Here is a 17,949-nt window from a genome sequence, read left to right on the forward strand (position 1 = left end):
AGCACATAAAAGAAATAATGAATCTGCCTTCCTGACAGCCCACAAGAAAAGATAACAAGGTTCATCTCATTCATATTAAACGATCCAATTCTGTAGCATCTGGGTTTCTAAGGTGTGTTATTAGAGACATTTAAGCCCTCTCATTACGGGACCTCATGCTGTTTCAGGTGCCCTCAGACGTGCCAGAGGCCCTTCTGTACTCTATATGCGAGGACCAGGTTCCTCCCTCCTCGCTGACCGGCTCCGGCCCCCCTCAGCCGCGCTGCGAATGCGGGCGAGCAGGCGCCATCCCGCACGGCGGCCCGCAGGGGATGGCTCCTCCCGGCCGCAGGTAGGCTCCCAGGTAGCCCTGGTCCCGCTCTCGCCTCTTGGGTAGCTGGCGGCCCAGGTGGCCTTGATGAGCCTGCCAGGGTCGGCAGCCGCAGCCCGCGCATTGGTCGCTGCTGGGCGAGACATTAACTGGGGTAGGTCGGCGGTGCTTCCGCCGAGCCGGCATGGACGGGGCGGGTGCGGACGAGGAGTGGGCGCTCGAAGGGTCGGGTAAGAGCTGAGCCATGGGGCCGGGGGCCGAGTCTCATTAACGCCCTGGGGGAGGCACCAGGCAATGAGCATAATGAGCAGCCCCGGTGAAGGATAATGACTGTCGCCTCGTCCAGGCTGTTATCTATGCGGCGGTTGGCAGCCATGAGCCGCTGCTTCGCCTCATCGCCTCAGGCAGGCTGCCCGTGGTGTCTTGGCGGGAAGGCGCAGTTTAGCCCGCGGTGCCTTGAGGTGTGGATTGCGGCAATAGCTGCGTGGTCCTGGTGTCCCATGGCTTGTAAAAGCGCCTGGGGAGCCGGTGTGAGGGTTGGGTGGTCATCCCTTCATATCCCTTTGTACCACGCAGGGGTTCATACTGCCTCTGGGCTTCTAGGCTCCCGGCACTCACCACCTTGACCACTGTCCAGTTTTCCTCCCTCTTGTCCGAGCTTGTGTGAATGGACCTGTGAAGCTGATGTTTCTGCTTGTGCGTGTGTGTTCAGGTTGCTTTTATGCTCCAGAAAAAACTTTAAAATCTTGCTGTTGCTGTGCCAAGTGGTTTTCTTGCTCCAAGAAACATCTAAAGAGGTGGCAGTGAGAAGAGGATTTTGCTTCCTGTCCGTGCACCTTCAGCAGCTCAGGCATTCCAGACCCTATGATGTTCCCAGTCAGTTAAAATCCCTTCTATGTAAGGCTGTATTTATCAAAAAATAGAACAAAGTAGGATGTTTGGTCTGGTCTCTCATCATTTGAGTGATGAAGAAAGGAATGGTTTGGTTAACGCCCTATTTGTTACCATGCAGGCCTACTTCAGACTTTATTTTCATCTCAGTATTTTTCTTTGGCAGTCCCAAGACGTTGTCAAGCCTTTGCTGTATGCGTTAGAGACAGCAATTTACTTTCACTGGAAGGAATATTCCTGTAGATGACACAAAACTCCCAGGTGTTAATCTCTTTCTCTGCTGCAGATACAAAGTATATACACAAGACTTTGAAATGTATTTTGTGATGTAAGCGCACACCGGTGTTTGCATAAAAAGAAGTAAAAAGCCTTCTCAAATCAAAGCACTAATCTGAAAATGCTGTTCCTGATTTGAGACCGGGTGAGCTGAATGGATGACGGGTGAAAATTTTCCCTTTTTCACATAACAAGTGAGATGAGCTCAGAAGGAGTGAGGAGGATAGTCGAAAAATGAATTATATAGAGCATAGCCAGCTCCTGCCTCTCTCAGTTCTTGACCTTCCCCATCAGGATATTTCATCTCATTTAATAGCAGTGGAAACTGTTGCTACTTAGCATGATCAAATTATTACAGTTGCATAGTTTCCTGCTTCTGTCTCTTTCCCCTGCAACTAATTCAGTTCTCTTAATCCTATAAAAAGCAAATTAGAAGGTCTTGGAAGCAGCCTGACGTCCCCTTGTACTTCCATAAAGATTGTCCCATCTGACTGGTGGTGTGGGGTTCCATCTTGCTAAACAATTATTTAAGAAAGAAACACTGAGGCAGAAAGCAAGTTCTTTATTTTGGCATATATGTATATATCAAAAGCAGGACAGAGTGAAATGAAATTATTTAAGATACTTCCCAAATAACCACATTTCTCTGTAGGCACATACAACTGCCACCAGCCTGTTCAAACTTTCCTCTTTCCAGAGACAGATATATGGTTTTGGTTTTATTAGTCTACTTTCTATTCTTAAACAATAGTAACTTGTCTTTTTTTAAATTTATTTTTAAGTGCAGAAATCACAGACTCACACATTCTAATCTAATCAGCAGGTTTTCTTTTGGAAACGTACATCCCAGCTGGGAAAGTACAATGCTTCTTCATTATTCTGTTACCTATTTTAATTATTTCTCTTGCAATGCTCTTTCTGACCTGTCTTATACTGTCCAGGCTCTCTTATTTTAATGGAGTTTGTGCTTTTCGTTAAACTCGGTCAGACTTTTTCACCTACTTTTGTCCTCAGCCAACCTTATAGATTTGTCTGTCATAAGTTATGCCTGAAGCTGCAGAAAACTAATTTAAGGTAGTTATTTGAAGTTTCTACAGTTTTGGGGTGTTTTGCTTGGTCAACTTGAGCATGATAGAAACAAAAACCTCTATAAATCAAAGAGTGATGTAATTTGTCAAATAATCACTGCTCATACAGTAGACCATAATTTTGCTTGTATTTTTTTTTTTGCTCATTTTAATAAGATGACACTTAGTGTCCTGGTAAGTCATTGAATCATTTTCTGTTCCTTATTCCAAAGACCTTTGTTATCCCCAGTGTTGTTTTCCCACTTCTGTCGTTATAATACACAACCTTTCCTTTATTCTCTGAGCCTGGAATTAATTCTTCCTCTAGTTTAGAGTTGGTTGATTTTGCAGGCATATTCATTCTCAAAATGAGGCTTTTCTTGTCCCAGATGTTTGAATAGCTCCATATTGACCGGATCCCATTCTTTGCTGTTGCTTTCCTAGCAGCACTTGTATGGTGACAGTCTTTATCCTGAACTCTAGTTCTTTTCACTGTTGGGTTTAATTGTGTAGTGTTTTCCTTCTCCTATAACTGGCACCTCCTAACCCAACACACTCTTTTTTTTCATGCCATCCAGGCACAGCACATCTGGCTTAGACAATATGCGTGGGGGGGGGTTGTGGGGTGTTGTTTTTAATTTTTCCCCTGTAGAGTGCAAGGACAAGAAGGAGGATGCATCATTGAACACTGAGCACTTTGTGGTACATGCTGATGCTGCTGGTGGGCATGGTACAGGGAGCAGTATGCTATCTATGTCCCAAAGCACAGCTATAAGGGAAGTTGAGGATAACTTGGGAACAGAAGATAGAATCAGCCTTATAAAGGAGGTGGAGAAAGATGGAAGATACTGCACCCTGCAGGCAACTGGGTCAGCTTCCCAAGACTCAGCAGCCTTTGATGGCCAGCTTGACCTTGCCTCTGTATGTGGGAGGTTGTCAAATTTCCTCAGTGACACAAAGGCTGTGCCTCCACTTTCTGTGGTTGAATCTGCACAGGAGCCCACATCACAGTCAGGGTCCCATGAGCAGTGTCAGAGCTATTGCTCTGATGGGATTGAAAAGGAGGCAAAGAAGAAGAAAAGTAAAAACAGAAGTGGGATGTACTCCAATAAAGTACCTGGTGGAATACCTGGAGACCTCTGCAGACAGGACGTGTGTGGCCCAGCTACTCACCGATCATCCAAATGTACTTCAGGCAGCGTTGCAGCTCAGCAATCCTACAACATGTCTTCAGTCCTGGAATGTGGAAGTAGCCATGATGGGACCAAGGGAAAGAAGAAATTATTTGAGAATCCAATAATTCTGCCACCAGTCAGGAAGAAGTTACGCACCTTCTATAACGCAGGTAGATACTGGGGAACCCACTGGCAGTGACACTTGTAGTGTCAATGGCACTGATGTTTCCTTCACCATACTTAAGGCACAGTATGGGGGTGCTGAACTGCTCTAAATGGCATTGCAATGCATTCTACATTTAGATGTGTGAAGGCTTCTTCAAATAAAGGTTTCTGAGTACCTGATGCTTGAAGCATCACTAGTAATGCTCTTTGTTTTAGTGTAGAAGATTTTTACTTTTGTGGTTTACTTGAAAAAAAAGCCCAAACCAAACAAACTAAAAAATCTCTTATGTTGTTGAAGTATTTTTAGGTATAGTAAAAAATGTTCTGTTTTGGCTTTTCCTGTCTTGTTTCTTTGTTTGTTTTCTTATCGCGTACTCCCGGTTTTTCTCTCTCTCTGAACAATGTACCATATCTAGAGCAGTTAGAAGAGTTGGAGAAGATGTTCCACGAAGACCACTACCCCGACAATGAGAAGAGGAAGGAGATTGCAGCTGTGGTTGGTGTAACGCCACAGCGTATCATGGTAACGCCTGCATGGGTAACAGTGCTGACAGTGTGTGCGTTCTGTGCAGAAAATTGATGGGAGAGGGACTGGGGTACAGAGGAAGAACTTGAATAGGAAGGAAAGAGGAGCTCATGAGTAGCAGGCTAGAGACTGCACTTGCCACTGGTGACGAGAGAAGGAAAAGACCTCACAAGGATGGACACTGCACAACCAACTGCCCCATTCAGAATGGCAGTGGAGCCTGCAGTTGTGTACTCCATCTCTTCCCATTTCCTAAGACTAGACACATGGTAGGTAAAAGAGGCTGGAGTTAATCTCTTACCTTGAAGATCATGAGCAACAAAGGAAACTGGTGTTCAGGAGGTATTGTTCTACTGTTCTTCTCTTTTATTTGCAATAAATCTTGCAGGTTCTTGCAGGAAGAAAGGTTTCTTATCTGGTTATGTGTGGAGGCAGTCATTGTTGCCTCCTTGCCTGTGTCCCCATGTGTAGATGGTTTCCTCTTTGAATGCATCCTTTCTTGCATTTATCAGGTCTGGTTTCAGAATCGCAGGGCAAAGTGGCGGAAATCAGAGAAGTTGAGTGTGAAAAGCGACAAAAAGCATCCAACATCCTCAGCACCGTAAGTCCCCCTTGGGTCAGATGGTTATGGGTGAGGGACTTAACTCTGTTTTCTCATTTCTCCACAACAGATACCTAATGAACTAAGTATTTTCCCTTGCCATTTCCCCTTCACTTTTAACCTATGGAGAACTGACCATTCAGTTAGACCTCCGTAGCATGTTGGATTTATGGGCAAGTCGTAGTGGACTCTCTTAAAAGCACTTTTGATTAACCTGGAGCACTGTTTTTGAATAAAACTGTTTAAATGGCTCTGGCTCTAGGATTTGCCCATCGTAGAACAGTTAGAAGAGATTACATTATTATAATGTCTTGTCTTGTCCTTTGGTCCATGCTCATACACTTTATGTATACCTCCAGGCCACCTCTTCTGCCCATGCCTCCATTGCCTGACATTGCTCATGACCAGTCTGCTGTGCTGGACGTTGACACTACAGGTGGGAACTACTCCAGCTTGCTCAGTGGATATCCTGCACCACTTGCCTCCTCCTCAGGTGAGACCCTGTATCATCACAGGTGTTTTGTGGAGCTGCAGCATTAGCTGGTGGTGCTGGTAGGTTCTCAAACACTTTAGGGACCGTCATCTGAGATCCCTATGTCGTCAGTCCAAAAAGTGACATCAGGTTTAACAGCTCTCTGCTAACTGAGTATCAGTTATGTACCAAGTTTGCAGTCTTGTTCATGTCCTAGCACAAGCCATTAAGGAATTCTGAATATGACTTCATAAGCATACATGGCTGGGGCGTTCTTCCATAAAAGTTGTTTGACACTAGTACTGCTTCTCTGAATTATGATGAAAGTATTATTCTGGTTATTATGTCCCTCATGGCAGATACACACATCCCATGTTCTGGTTTAGGCTATAACATCCTGCCTTGAATCTGTAGTCAAGTGAGCTGTTTGAGGAACATGCACTGTATAAAATCTTAACTGTTGGGGTTGTAGAGCCTCCCTCAGGTACTCCATACGTTTAAATCTCCAAAGGAAGTTCCTTGACTTCTCCAGCCAGTGCAGTTTTTGTGCAAGATCTTGAGGGAGTGAGACTAGTTGAGTGCTTAAGCATACAGCTTAATTGCTGGTGCAGTGTTGTTGAAAGTCAGTGGGGTGTGCTATTTGACCGTTTTTCTATGTAAGCTGTATTTAGACTTTAAAGATACATGGCATCCAAAGGGAGAGGATTAGTTCAATTGTGTATTCATGCATGAAGTACCAGACCATTCCCTAGAGTCAGGAATGTTCCCTAGAGCATTTCCTATATATGTTTATGTTTCCAAGTTGGCACAACTTGAAAATATTTCCAAAGTGATGAGGACTTCGCCACTTCCTTAGGGATGGATATCCCAAGCAGTAAATGAGCTGACATCTGGTACTGCTGTACATATTTTCCTGCTTCCCAGTGTAATTAATTCTTCTGAATTTTATGTCATCATTTCTGCCCGCTCATTATATTCTAAATATACAGTGTTATCAGTATTAAGGGCAATTCTATCCACGTCATTTTCTAATAATGACTCAAAGACTTCAATGTATTTTTAATAATGCTGATACCTTAAAAGTATTTCGGCACAGTAGAAATCAACTATAAGATTGTACCAATAAGCTTAGGATACCAATAAATAGATATGTATGCTAAAAGTACTTAACTGAGATATTACCTTGATACCATCATTTAGGACTTGTTTAAATTTGCCTGTCATAGTTGCAAGGCAAGGACTACTTCAGTCTATCTTATGAGCTGTTTAACCAATACGACTGTAATTCAGTTAGTTCCAGTTTCTCCATTTCTTTGTGTAGCAGAATAAATATGGGCAAAGTGTTTGAATAATTCACTGCTTTCCAGAATGATGAAGTGGTGCAGTCTGTTGAGTCCTGTATTTAATTAGACAAAGATTTTGCAAAGTAATTAATTTAAAGGAAACAAACCAAACATCCTCATCTTTCTGCTCTTGTATTCAGAACTTTCCTGCTTCCTAAAGTACATCTGCAAACATGCTATTTAGTCAAGAGAGAATATGCTGAAGAGATTCAGGGATGTGATGTTGTCATCTGTCTGTATGGAGCAATTTCTTTCTGGGGAATCTGCACAGTGGGATGCAATTCTCTGTGTAGAAAACACCAACAATCTTTCTGATACAAAAGAAATGTCCTGTGAATTCTTTGTGCAATGTGTAAGGAAGAAAAAGGGCAAGTGAGCGTCTCTGAGAGTGGACTGGGTATGTGAGAAAATAAGCAACAAAGATAGCTGGGTTTTTTTACTCCTTCAGTCCTTTGAACTTCCAGCTGGCTGACATCTATTGCATTTGTGTATGCATCTAGCGTTTATGAAACACATGCTTCCTTTGCTCATCTGAAACCCCTATATCTTCAGTGTAATGGATCTGTGAAGATGAGAATGCACTTCATTCTGCTACATTTATAAGAGGGAACAAGCTTCCCCATGTTCTCTTTAAATCATGCTGGGCAAGGAGTAATGAAATCTATTTGTGCCATCTAAAGCTGGTAAATACTTTCCAGATACAGATGTGGGTGCAAAAAGAAGAGAACCTTTTCTAAATCACTCTTCAGAGAAGAGGCATGCTTTGCTGCATGGTGAGGTTTGGTGATTGGTTTTTAACCTCCTTCCTTGAGGGAAGGGAGGAATGTGGTGTGTGTATAAGACACCCACCCTGCCCTCCAAATGTGTACATAAAAGGTGGAAGTCTTAAAAATTACATTCTTACAAGTCATGGAAGAACTGGTGCCCAGGCAGTGTAGAGACCTAAGTTAGTGCTCCCTCTGAGGAAAAAGACTTAACTAGGTGTAGAGACTCCTCATGGAAGAGAAATCTGCATGGTAGAGTTGCTTGAAAAGCTTCAGATGCAATTTTGCCTTACTAGAAACATAATAACACAGCCATGGGGAGTGAAACTTGCTTTTTTTGTTATCTAGCATTGCACAGGCAGACTTTTCTCTTTAAGAATGAAAGCTGAAACTGAAATGGAAAGAAAGACGATCCGACTTCTTAATTCATTCAGCCTCCTTGTTCAAAAAAGGCTTGACAATAAATACAGCCATCTAGGGTCCACCTTCTTTCTGTATTAGAAGATCTCGGAAAAAGAAGGAAATAAAACTTGATAGGATAAAATCCAAAATAACAGAGGCAAAACAAAAGAGGGAACAAATGAATTAAGTCATCAACTTAGAAGGCAAAAACCAATTGCTTGGTAGAAGTGAACCTTGTGGAAACAGCTAATGGTGGGTTTCAGCAAAATAATTTGTGACCTGTGCATAATGGTGCAGTTATATCTGGAGACTGTGGCCTAATGGAATGGCTATTCAGGTGCTTTCCTTGGTAGCCATGTGTTTAACCACTTTCAGCAGGACAAGGAAATGACTTACATGCATGAGAACAGTATGATTTGTTACCTGACACTTTTGGAGAGTGTTCAGTCCTGCCTTTTCCATTGTTTTCCCTTGCTCTAGACAGTAATTCTGACTGTCTGATGTGGGGTCTCTTTTATGTCCCACTGTTTCGTACAGCTCTCCAAACAAGCTGATTAAAAATGTATTTGATATGTATTTTACCTTGCTGGCAGTTATGGCTTCTGGTTTTGGTATTAGACCCACTACTTGCCCTAACAGCCTTTTCTGCTTCAAAAATTCCATCTTGACCTTATTCTGATCTTTGGATTTTATTTTTTTTTTTTTTGCTGCTTTTGCTAGACAGATAGGTTGCTTTAAATTAATGTAGGGTTTTTGACATTGGCAGTTATTTGAAATTTTTCTTATTTTTCTGAGATTTCTTATGGATATATAAATGTGTGTGTGTGTGAGAGAGAGAGTCATTGACTTAAAACATTGGCTTATGTTTCTTTAGAGTTAACTTTAGAAATTAAAAATACTTTCTATGCCCATGGTCTGTGGGAGGAGACTTTTCTGCCCCGCAGATGCTTTTGTAGGAACTACTTTGTTTCATATGGCTATCTCAAGGGCCCAGGAATAATATCAGGAGCCCAGCCTGTGCTGGTAGCTCTGATGCAAATAGCAAGATGATTTTCAGTGGCAGAGATGGGATTGTAATCTACATCTTGGGAGCAGTTGGATAAAGTTGGATATCGTCTGTCAAAGAATGGTAAATAAATGACATGCTGTAATGGTTTCACTTAGAGGATTCTGGCTTTTGAACAAGTTACTTTAAAGCTGATGATGTGTAGCAGCCATGGCAAGAAAGAGTCATACCTTTCAAACAAGTGGTAGGTTCCAGAAGAGGATCAGAGTAACATGCTTCTCAAAGCAGTGCAGTTAGAGCCTGAAGCTGATTTACTAATCTTCAGTCCATTAAATTAAGAACACTCTTGCTTCTGTTTGATTAATATTTTGTTTACCTTCAAAATGTCATTTACAGAGAAATGTATTTTCTTGTGTTTTCAAGAAGAGGATGTATTGATGAAAAGCTTTGTGATGGCCCTTAATGTTCCTGTAAATGGTTTCACTAAAAGAAACTGGATTTGATTGTGTGTGATATAGAGACTCTTAGTAATAGAGCCTTTTGCTGTACTCTTGATTTGATGCTTGACAGAGCAGCCATAGCAAGTAGACTATCTGAGGTTAGTTAGGTTGTTCAGCCTTTAATCAATGTCAGCTGCATAGTGCCCAGTACTGGGCTTCTTAAACAGTTACAGTCATGGTCTCTGGCCTCTCAATTTGCATAGTTAACTGCCAGAATCATTGCAGGTTTCTCATGCCAAAGCCTTTTGGAGTCAGCATAAGTGCTTCACTAAGAAAGTCATGTATGGCTGATGTCAAGAGGAAGGCCTCAAGGGCAGGGAGGTGTCACTCAGGCAACAACTGTTGTGCACATAATCTGGTCTGTTAATAACAGTGAAAGGAGCCTTCTCACAGCTGAAACCATTCCCTGTTGGAAGTTCATGGGCACCTTTCTAGAATAGGCCTTAAGTCTCCTTCAAGACTGGTGAAAGACTTAAATCACATTCATCCTGACAGAAATATATACACATCCAGTTCTGTTAATTTAAGGCTCTGTCCAATTCATTAGAAGCTATGTGCATTTCTTTAATGGGTCTTCTAACTGCCAGGATATTGAGGAAGCAGCTATATAGGGGGAAGATATCTGTGTAGCCAAAGACTTCAAGTACCAATTCTTATGTTAAGACAAGTGTAGCACCAGGACTGGTTCAGAGATTTGAAGCTGCAAATTACTATGTTGCTCTCAGGAAATTCCCAAGGTTATCTTATGGGCTGAAAATCCAGAAATAATGGAAGAGATAAACAAAGATCCTACTGTTACATTCTCATGTTCACTGGAAAGCCTCTGTGGTTATTGTATCAATGTCAGGAAGAGTAACAGATTTGGAAAATGTAAGTATTATCTCAAGCCAGTGATCAGAATTCATCACTAAACAAGATCTGTAAATATAGTGTCAGATTTAGCAGGTATTACTTCTCTGGCAATTATTTATTCCTACTGCATTTGTGACTTTATTCAGAAGACTTTATTCAGACACAGAAATTCTGTGTCTGTCTTTGAAAGGGCAGAGAAGTAGGAGCAGCTTTAGAAAAGGCTGAACCAGCTCTTTGGAGGCCAAGTGTGCCATCTTCACCATCTTTTTGCCTGTGTCCTAGTGCCGTGATCCACAAAGATTATCTGTGTTGTTGAAAATGTTTCAAACCCAGAACTTAATTCTTACTAGGTGTGAAAGTGGGTTTAGAAGCAACTTCCTTATCTCTGGTGTTAATACTGCTTGTATTCATCCTGAGCAAGACCAAGGCCTTGTGCAGAATAGCTAATAACACTGTCATTATTGAAGTTTTGTCTGGATATAGTCTTTTTCTGGTAAGTTGTCCCTCACATGGCTTCTGTTTCATAATGTTTGTGTGAACTCCTACATTCTGTGACAAAATAGTTAAAAGAACCAATGCAAATGGAGGTTCAAAAAAAAAAAAAATCAGAAGAGATCTTCAGCTTCATTTCTGGCTAAGCCATTTTGACTTCTGAGGAAATAAAATGTTGACAAGTGCTTTGTTTGTGTGGGGAGTAGATTTATGCTGTGTCAAAACCCAGGAATGTGACAGGTACATTGTAAATGCTGCCTGACATAAAGAAGTCATATGTTCAAATAAAAAAATGTAAACCATGTCTGGGCATGTGAATGCTTTAGGGATGCCACCCCAGATCGTGCTCTAGTTTTCTAAGTGAACCTATTCATGTTTTCATTGAAATGAAAACTCCCTCTCTCCACAGTTGCAGAGAGCTGAAAAAAAATTGATATGTGAAGGTGCAACAAGATAGGCACAGTTGCACAGCACACTGGCAAATCTCAGAACTGATGCTGTAAGATGTTAACGTGGCATCTCCTTGTCAGTTCTCTGGGCATGCATTCCAAAATTCTCTAAAAGTTGCTCTGCTTGCTGTGGCAGCTTTATGTTTAGGTTTTGTCTTTAGGCTTTATGTTTAAGGCCTTTGATTCACATCTGGTGGATTGTATTTGATGTTACTCTCTATGTTTGCAAGGGTGAAGTACAGCTGTAAGCCACCCATGCTACTAGCTTTCCCTGAATACTTTAGTGGGTGGGAGTAGACCAACTTTACCTGAACAGTCAGTGATACTTTCTCATACATACCTACCTCATCTTTGTGCTGGTTCAGCCTAGCTAGACTTCACAGAATCACAGAACGGTTTAGATTGAAGGGACCTTAAAGATCATCTAGTTCCAACACCCCTGCCACGGACTTAAAAATCATTTCAAGTTGTGTCATGCACACTTGATCATTAACACTTCTCAAGAAGGAAATCACTTGCCGTTTGGCACAATAAAACAGAATCTTGTTCACCATGTGCACGCTTCTTGAACTTCCGTGTATATATGTTACTCTGGATCACCAGTATACATGATTTTGACCTTTTCATTTCCTATATTGTCCTCTTTCCGCAGAGGCTGTTCTGTTCCTCCCTCCTTTTCCAGCAGTGACCGAGGAGACGGGTTACCAAACAACATTCTAGCAACCAAATGGTGTTGGTTTCCTTTTCCACCTCCCAGCTTCTTTTTCCCAAGGCCCTTCAGCTGATGTATCTGCTTTTTTATTTTTTTCCTAACTATTTTTTTTGGCATGACTCATCAGAGGCCAAACCAGGAATGAAAATTTGGTTAAAAGATGGCTCAGACAGTGGATCTCTACAGGCACATTTTTGTTTCTTTCAAACCACAGTTACATTTTTCAAAAGAGTAATCTGTGCAGCACACTCTTCCCAGAGGACAGCAGAGATGGAAGATGGCTGGGGGATTGTTCCTGGCTTTTTTCCAGGAAGTACTCTGCTTCATTTGGCTGCCTTGAGAGCAGAATAAATCTAGTATGGAGAGACTGAAATCATGAAGGTAATTTTATTTAACCAATAAACATCATCCTCTGTTCCAGAGAGCTTGCTACTACTCCCCCCTTTTGCTTCCCAGCAGCAATGCTGGTGCTTGTTTACTTTTATTCCCATCAGTCAACCTCCACTCTTTCACTGGCATCTTGTTTTTCTGTTCTGCCACTTTTGTCATTCCCTCTGCTTGCTCCTTTTAATTTTCAGAATGACAGCATAGCATGACAGTCCCTCTTTTTATTTACAGTATCATCAGTGGTAGGAATGGTGACATCCTGTGAAGCAGTTCAGACAAAGGCATTGCCACAGCTCAACTTCAGTTTCAGCAGAATGGAGTGCTTCCCTAGTCTTCCCAGCCCTCCACCCATCCGCAGGGCCAGCCTGCCCCTCAGTTTGGCTGTCAGCTTGCACAACCACGTTGTTCCTTTGATGCTGGACACTCCCAACAGTGAATGCTACTTTTCCTGTCAGCAAAATGGCTCGAGAGAGGCCTTCACGTACAGCATCCAGAATCAAGGGTAGGAACAAACGAGATTAAAAAAGTGAACCCTGGGAGAAACTTTGGGAGGGTGAAGGTGGGACTTGGGACAAGGAAATAGCGCAAGTTTAAAGTCAGACATGGGAATGAAAATGTCCTTTAAATGGAATATGAAAAATATGTATAACCTGTGTGGTAGGACAGGTCACCAGCTGTTGATAAAGTGATGCCTTTAGTAACAGTGTTTTCAGAACTGCATGCCTGTCAAGTGAAAGTATGGTTCAGAAGCACAGTGAAAAGGAATTCTTGAGTGCAGATGTTTTAAGCATTAGGGTGTGCTTTGGAAAGTGGGAAGAACTGCAGGAAAGGTAATCCCCACTAACACAACTGTTAAAGAATCTTGCTGTGAAAGCCCTGGCTCAAGTGGTTTCTGTTACCCTTCTCCCTCCTTGCATTTGAGAGGAAGGGCTGGAGTCATATCAGCTGTCAGGGGGAAGATGCAGTTGTTTACAGGTTGCTGTAGCTGTTGACCCTACTTGAATCTCTGAATTGCTTCTCTCCTTGCTCTTTGCAGTTTGAATTCACCAGTTCCCTTCAATTACCCTGAGGAGCTGGAGTCAGCAGGCAACCTAGAGGACACATACTGTTCGTACGGCAGCCAGGATGGAATTTACCAGCTGCCCCAATATCCCCAGCAGCACCAGCTCTCCCAGTTCCACCAACTGCCAGCTCACCTGACCAGCAATGTGCTCGCCAGTGTCCACCTCAGTCCTACACCCACTGAGTCCCATACAGCTTTCCTCCCCTTACCTGGTAACAGTGGAGTTGTAACCCATGGGGCACCGGGAACCACACAAGCATACATACAAAGCCACGTGGGGGAACAACTGTTGTTACAGCAGCCAAGTGAAAACTCAGGTAAATTCTGAAATCTTTTGGCATCCTGCTCCTCTGGAGTAACTAAACAGTGCACTGAAACATTCAGGATGACCAGAGGTTTTACTGATGACTGTGAGAGAAAGGAGGAATGTGCATATATATGCACAAATATATCTATATAGATATATATGCTGCCTTTTACGTATTTTCTACTATGTTATTTTTTAAAAGCGCTGAGTGACCCATTAATTTGATTCAAAAGTTACTACACAGGCTGCATGTCAGAGAGAGCATTACTATGTGAGTATCTCAGGTATTGCAATAGTTCTGTCTGTAATGGAAAGCTAACTTTTATTTTTCAGGAGTGTACTGTTGTGCAGACTGACATGCCTTCAGTGTATGTGGGTGGGGGTCAAGGGTGCAAAGTGAGAAAGGTGCCACAGCAAATGGAATAGGTGTAGGCAGAAAAAAAAAAAAGCATGCTTCCAACTGCTGGGCTTCTGCAGACACCATTTTGAAAGAATGTTGTGTATGTAAAGGTAGTGCAAAAGGAGAGAGTTAGATGGGATAATAGTATAGATAGAGCTTCTTTCTTTTTCTTCTTCTGATATGAATTTGCAGTACCACTTAGATGAAAGCATTTCAGGAAATTTAGTAGAAAAGCAACTAGGTAAAAATGGCATTGTCAGTCTCCTTGTTTTATGTCAGGGATTTGTATTTTTGAAGTTGTTCAAGTCGAGATACAACCAAAAGGTGAACTATTGCAGTTTATTGTCTGGACTGTCAGGTTTGTTAAATTAAGCTTACGGTCCAAAAAAATATCTCTCTTATCTTATAAAAGAGCAAGGAGTTTTCAGACCACAGAGCTGCTCCTGTTTTTCCACTGTTTTGTGGACCTTGTTGGGGAGAGAAGTCTGACGCACAGGCTGGTGGTACAAGCTGGCTCATGTTCACACTGTTCATGTCTACCACTCTGCAGAACAGGTTGGCAGCACGCATGCTATCTAGCACAGAAAGGATTCTCCTTTCTGCTTGTAAGGGATAATTATTATTTTCTGTGGTGTTTCAGTTTGAAGTGCCAGAAGTAATGGGGTGGGCTGTGTTCCATTGCATGGTGTTATGTTTGTATAGAGTGATGCCAGAAGTGGCTTGCATGCCTTAAGGCATGTCTTGTGAGCATAAAGGGATATGTAAAGGTGCAAACCTTGTTAGGACTGGTAAAGTTGGGGGATTGTTGAACAGAGGCAGAGATGATGTTCCCTTATGCTATACTTAGGTCCAGAGCACAATTAGCAGTGCCCGGCTCTTCTGTTCAAGGAAGGGATCCTCTGATTGTTATGCAGTGTTGACAACCAGGGCCTGGGGTTCCAGAAGTTAAATGGGGAGGGAACCAATCTGTAAATATAGGCACACTCCTAATTTTTCCTCAGCATGTAAGCAAGTGAGCAGTTCAGATGGATTATACATATTCATTAAAAAACATTCCTGCTTCCTGGATGGCAGCTTTTATATATGAAAGTGAAGATTAAGCATCCAGCTTATGCTTTGCAGAGCTTACTTGGAAGATAGGAGTGGAGGAAAGACAGTTGGGGTGTGTGTCTCTAATATTATTACATGCACTCAGGATATATGCTGAAGTGACATGGTTGTGGGGTTTTTTTGCCTTTTTTTTTTTTTTTTTAGATTATAACAACAGTATGAACTTCCAAAGTTTTTCCTTCTAATAACCATGTTTTGGATAAATACACTGCAATGTATACAACAAAGTTTACCTTCATGTGTGTGATGTCTGCAAAACCGTATTTGCATTGAATGTGCTCTCTTAAGCCCAACATACATATATATTTTTATATACGTGATTTTAGTCCTCCTTTCCTTATTTTCATTACTCTGTCCTTTGTTGCTTTTTCCTCAGCAGGCATTCCTGCCTATCCAGCTGTCCCCTGGAATGATTTCTACATGCAGGGAGCTCCCTTCTCAAATCAGCTGTGCTCACGAGTGCCATTTTCTAGCACAGTAGGAGGAAAGTACTTCACTGAGCAGACTTCCTATGCTCAGGCACCTTGCCTACCCTCCTCCCCCCGTTTTCAAGTGCCCAATGGAACAACACTGGGATCCATGCCACATGCTGAAAAACAAAAGGGAGGGACACCACCAGACCAGAGTTCCTATCAGAATCACCAAGAGCCAGAGATGACATCTCTTCCTGAAAGAGAGGAAGTAGAGAGTAGCAGCAAGAAAGAAGAGGCTATTGTTGGTAATTAAAAGGCCAGCTGATTTTTTTTTGAGAAGGAGGGGATAAAGAAAGAGTTCTAAGACAGCAGTAGCTCCTCTGAATATAGGATTGAAACTATGGCATGAATGAGAATGGTACTTTTTCTTGGGTTGCTGTCCAAGACAGATCCTATTATCCTATACCTAGTTCTTAGATTTATCTGCTTTTAGAATCGGACTTATAGGTCAGTAATATAGACTGATAGACTCACAGAATGGTTTGGGTTGGAAAAGACCTTAAGATCATCTACTTCCAACCCCCCTGCCATGGGCAGGGATGTTTCACACTAGACCATGTCACCCAAGGCTCTGTCCAACCTATACAGATAGCAAAGTTTTGTCCTCTGTCAGATATTATCTGTTGTGAGCTGAACAATTATACAGGACCAGTTATTTCTAAGATTTCCATAGGCATAGACAAGGTAGAACTTCTAAGTAAGAAGAGGAAAGGGAAAGGAAAATGAAAACTTTGTGTTTGGATTGCCATTTGCAGACTTTTATTTTGGAAACAGAATTACCTTACTCTGGACTAATTGAAAGGTGTCATATGCCTTAAATAGTCTTTGTTTGTCTAACTTTGAAATATAAAAATTTGTTCAAATTTAAGATATTCTGTGTCATGTGAAATCACATTTTCTTATGCATCTGCCTCTTTTTTCTTCAGAAATTAAGAAGAAACTAATGACTGATGCTGCACTCTGAGGGGGGGGAAAAAGTAAAGGAAGAGGAAACGTTGCCATTTTTTAAACTCTGCAAAATAAGAGCCCGAAAACAAGAGACAAGGATAATATTTGCAACAGAAACAATATTTTGTTCCTTTTTGGGGGTGTTTTTTTTTTTTTTTTTTCTTGTTGTCATGATTATTTTCTTGCTGAGGAAAGAAGCAGGGAAATTTCAGCCAATAAAGGCTTCTGGCCTGTGTTTTTTTTTGCAAACCTCCTGACTTTATTCTTAATGAATGAATTCTAATCTTGAGGAGCACGCAGACAAGAAAAAAAGCTGATACAGGCACCACAGCCCCATGAGTAGGTGGAAATTCCAGATCATGCAAGAGTCAGAAGGTATGACTGGTATCCTGGAATACGTGGGAAGACAGCCCCAGAAGAATAACTCATTTGCAAAACAGGGAGAGGAGCTCCAGCAACTACACCTAATCTTAGGGACTCCAAACAGTGAAAGAAGTATCATTGGAAGTCCAGCACTGGTTTGGTGTTTACTAGCCTTGAACTACTTTTCTTTAAAAATATTTCATATAAAACTATAACAATAAATGGCAGCAAAACTGGGATTATAAATGCTGACAGTGTAACTGGATCCCTCTCAGTTATGAATTGGTTTAGCATCCCATTTGAATTGTACATGGATTTGAATGTCTGAGGATTGTGTTAAATTTTTGTTATGAATTAGTTGATAGCTGAAGTATTTGGTGGGTACTGCTTTCTTAAGTTACTTGGTCATCATCTGTGGAACTAACCCAACTGGTATTGCTGAGATGGCTTAGTTATCTCAAAAGTGATTAAGCTCTCTACTGTCTTTGAGTTAAGTGGGTATGCCTTGCATTTATGTCTGCATCCTGTTGGATGTTTTACAGTTTAATCTGATGGGATATTTTATAACTGTGGCTTTTTTTCATGCATTCCTCAAATCTTACTGTGGGAATATCACACTGCAGTGTCAGCAGGAGTAGGGCAGTAGAGCAAGTAATCTTGGCTTGATAGTCTCAGCTTTTGCTTTACCTGGGGCTGTCATCCTGGGAAACGGATACAACATGTCTCTGAAATCAGTCATCATCAGCAGTAGCCAAGGACTCAAGTGAAGAGATTGTTTACTCTGGTACATAAACATATGGCTGCAGTCTGCAGGAACTGTGATTTCCAAATGAACTTTAACCACCCAAATGCGTGGGATATATGAGTACCTAAAACAGTATGTCAGGCTCTCACT

At 41.8% G+C, this 17,949-nt stretch overlaps 1 protein-coding gene across 4 annotated transcripts; it reads left to right on the top strand.

Moving 5' to 3' along the window:
- NOBOX (NOBOX oogenesis homeobox) lies at positions 1–16,783 on the top strand. Of its 4 annotated transcripts, none has more exons than XM_061476367.1 (9): positions 1–331; positions 3,197–3,889; positions 4,301–4,407; positions 4,923–5,011; positions 5,371–5,504; positions 12,622–12,892; positions 13,427–13,770; positions 15,647–15,988; positions 16,670–16,783. In XM_061476367.1, the coding sequence occupies exons 2-9, from the start codon at positions 3,289–3,291 to the stop codon at positions 16,705–16,707; spliced, it is 1,926 nt and encodes a 641-aa protein (XP_061332351.1). In that variant the 5' UTR covers positions 1–331; positions 3,197–3,288; the 3' UTR covers positions 16,708–16,783. The 4 variants fall into 4 exon arrangements, with proteins under 4 accessions (XP_061332351.1, XP_061332350.1, XP_061332347.1 ...); XM_061476366.1 differs by lacking the exon at positions 1–331 and adding an exon at positions 378–540; XM_061476363.1 differs by lacking the exon at positions 1–331 and having other exon boundaries at positions 2,146–3,889.
- Positions 16,784–17,949: the final 1,166 nt, after the last annotated feature.

This window comes from Pezoporus flaviventris, unplaced genomic scaffold, assembly GCF_033815535.1.
Source record: "Pezoporus flaviventris isolate CSIRO_AGI_PZ_B2104156 unplaced genomic scaffold, CSIRO_AGI_Pfla_v1 ptg000096l, whole genome shotgun sequence".
Lineage (NCBI taxonomy): Eukaryota > Metazoa > Chordata > Aves > Psittaciformes > Psittacidae > Pezoporus > Pezoporus flaviventris.

Bases quoted from the DNA above. Each gene is read 5' to 3' on its own strand.
- NOBOX (XM_061476363.1), top strand. From the start codon at position 3,112: ATGCCATCCAGGCACAGCACATCTGGCTTAGACAATATGCGTGGGGGG. The intron at 5,505-12,621 runs GTGAGACCCTGT...TTTTATTTACAG, and splicing joins ACCACTTGCCTCCTCCTCAG to TATCATCAGTGGTAGGAATG. The intron at 15,989-16,669 runs GTAATTAAAAGG...TTTTTTCTTCAG, and splicing joins GAAAGAAGAGGCTATTGTTG to AAATTAAGAAGAAACTAATG.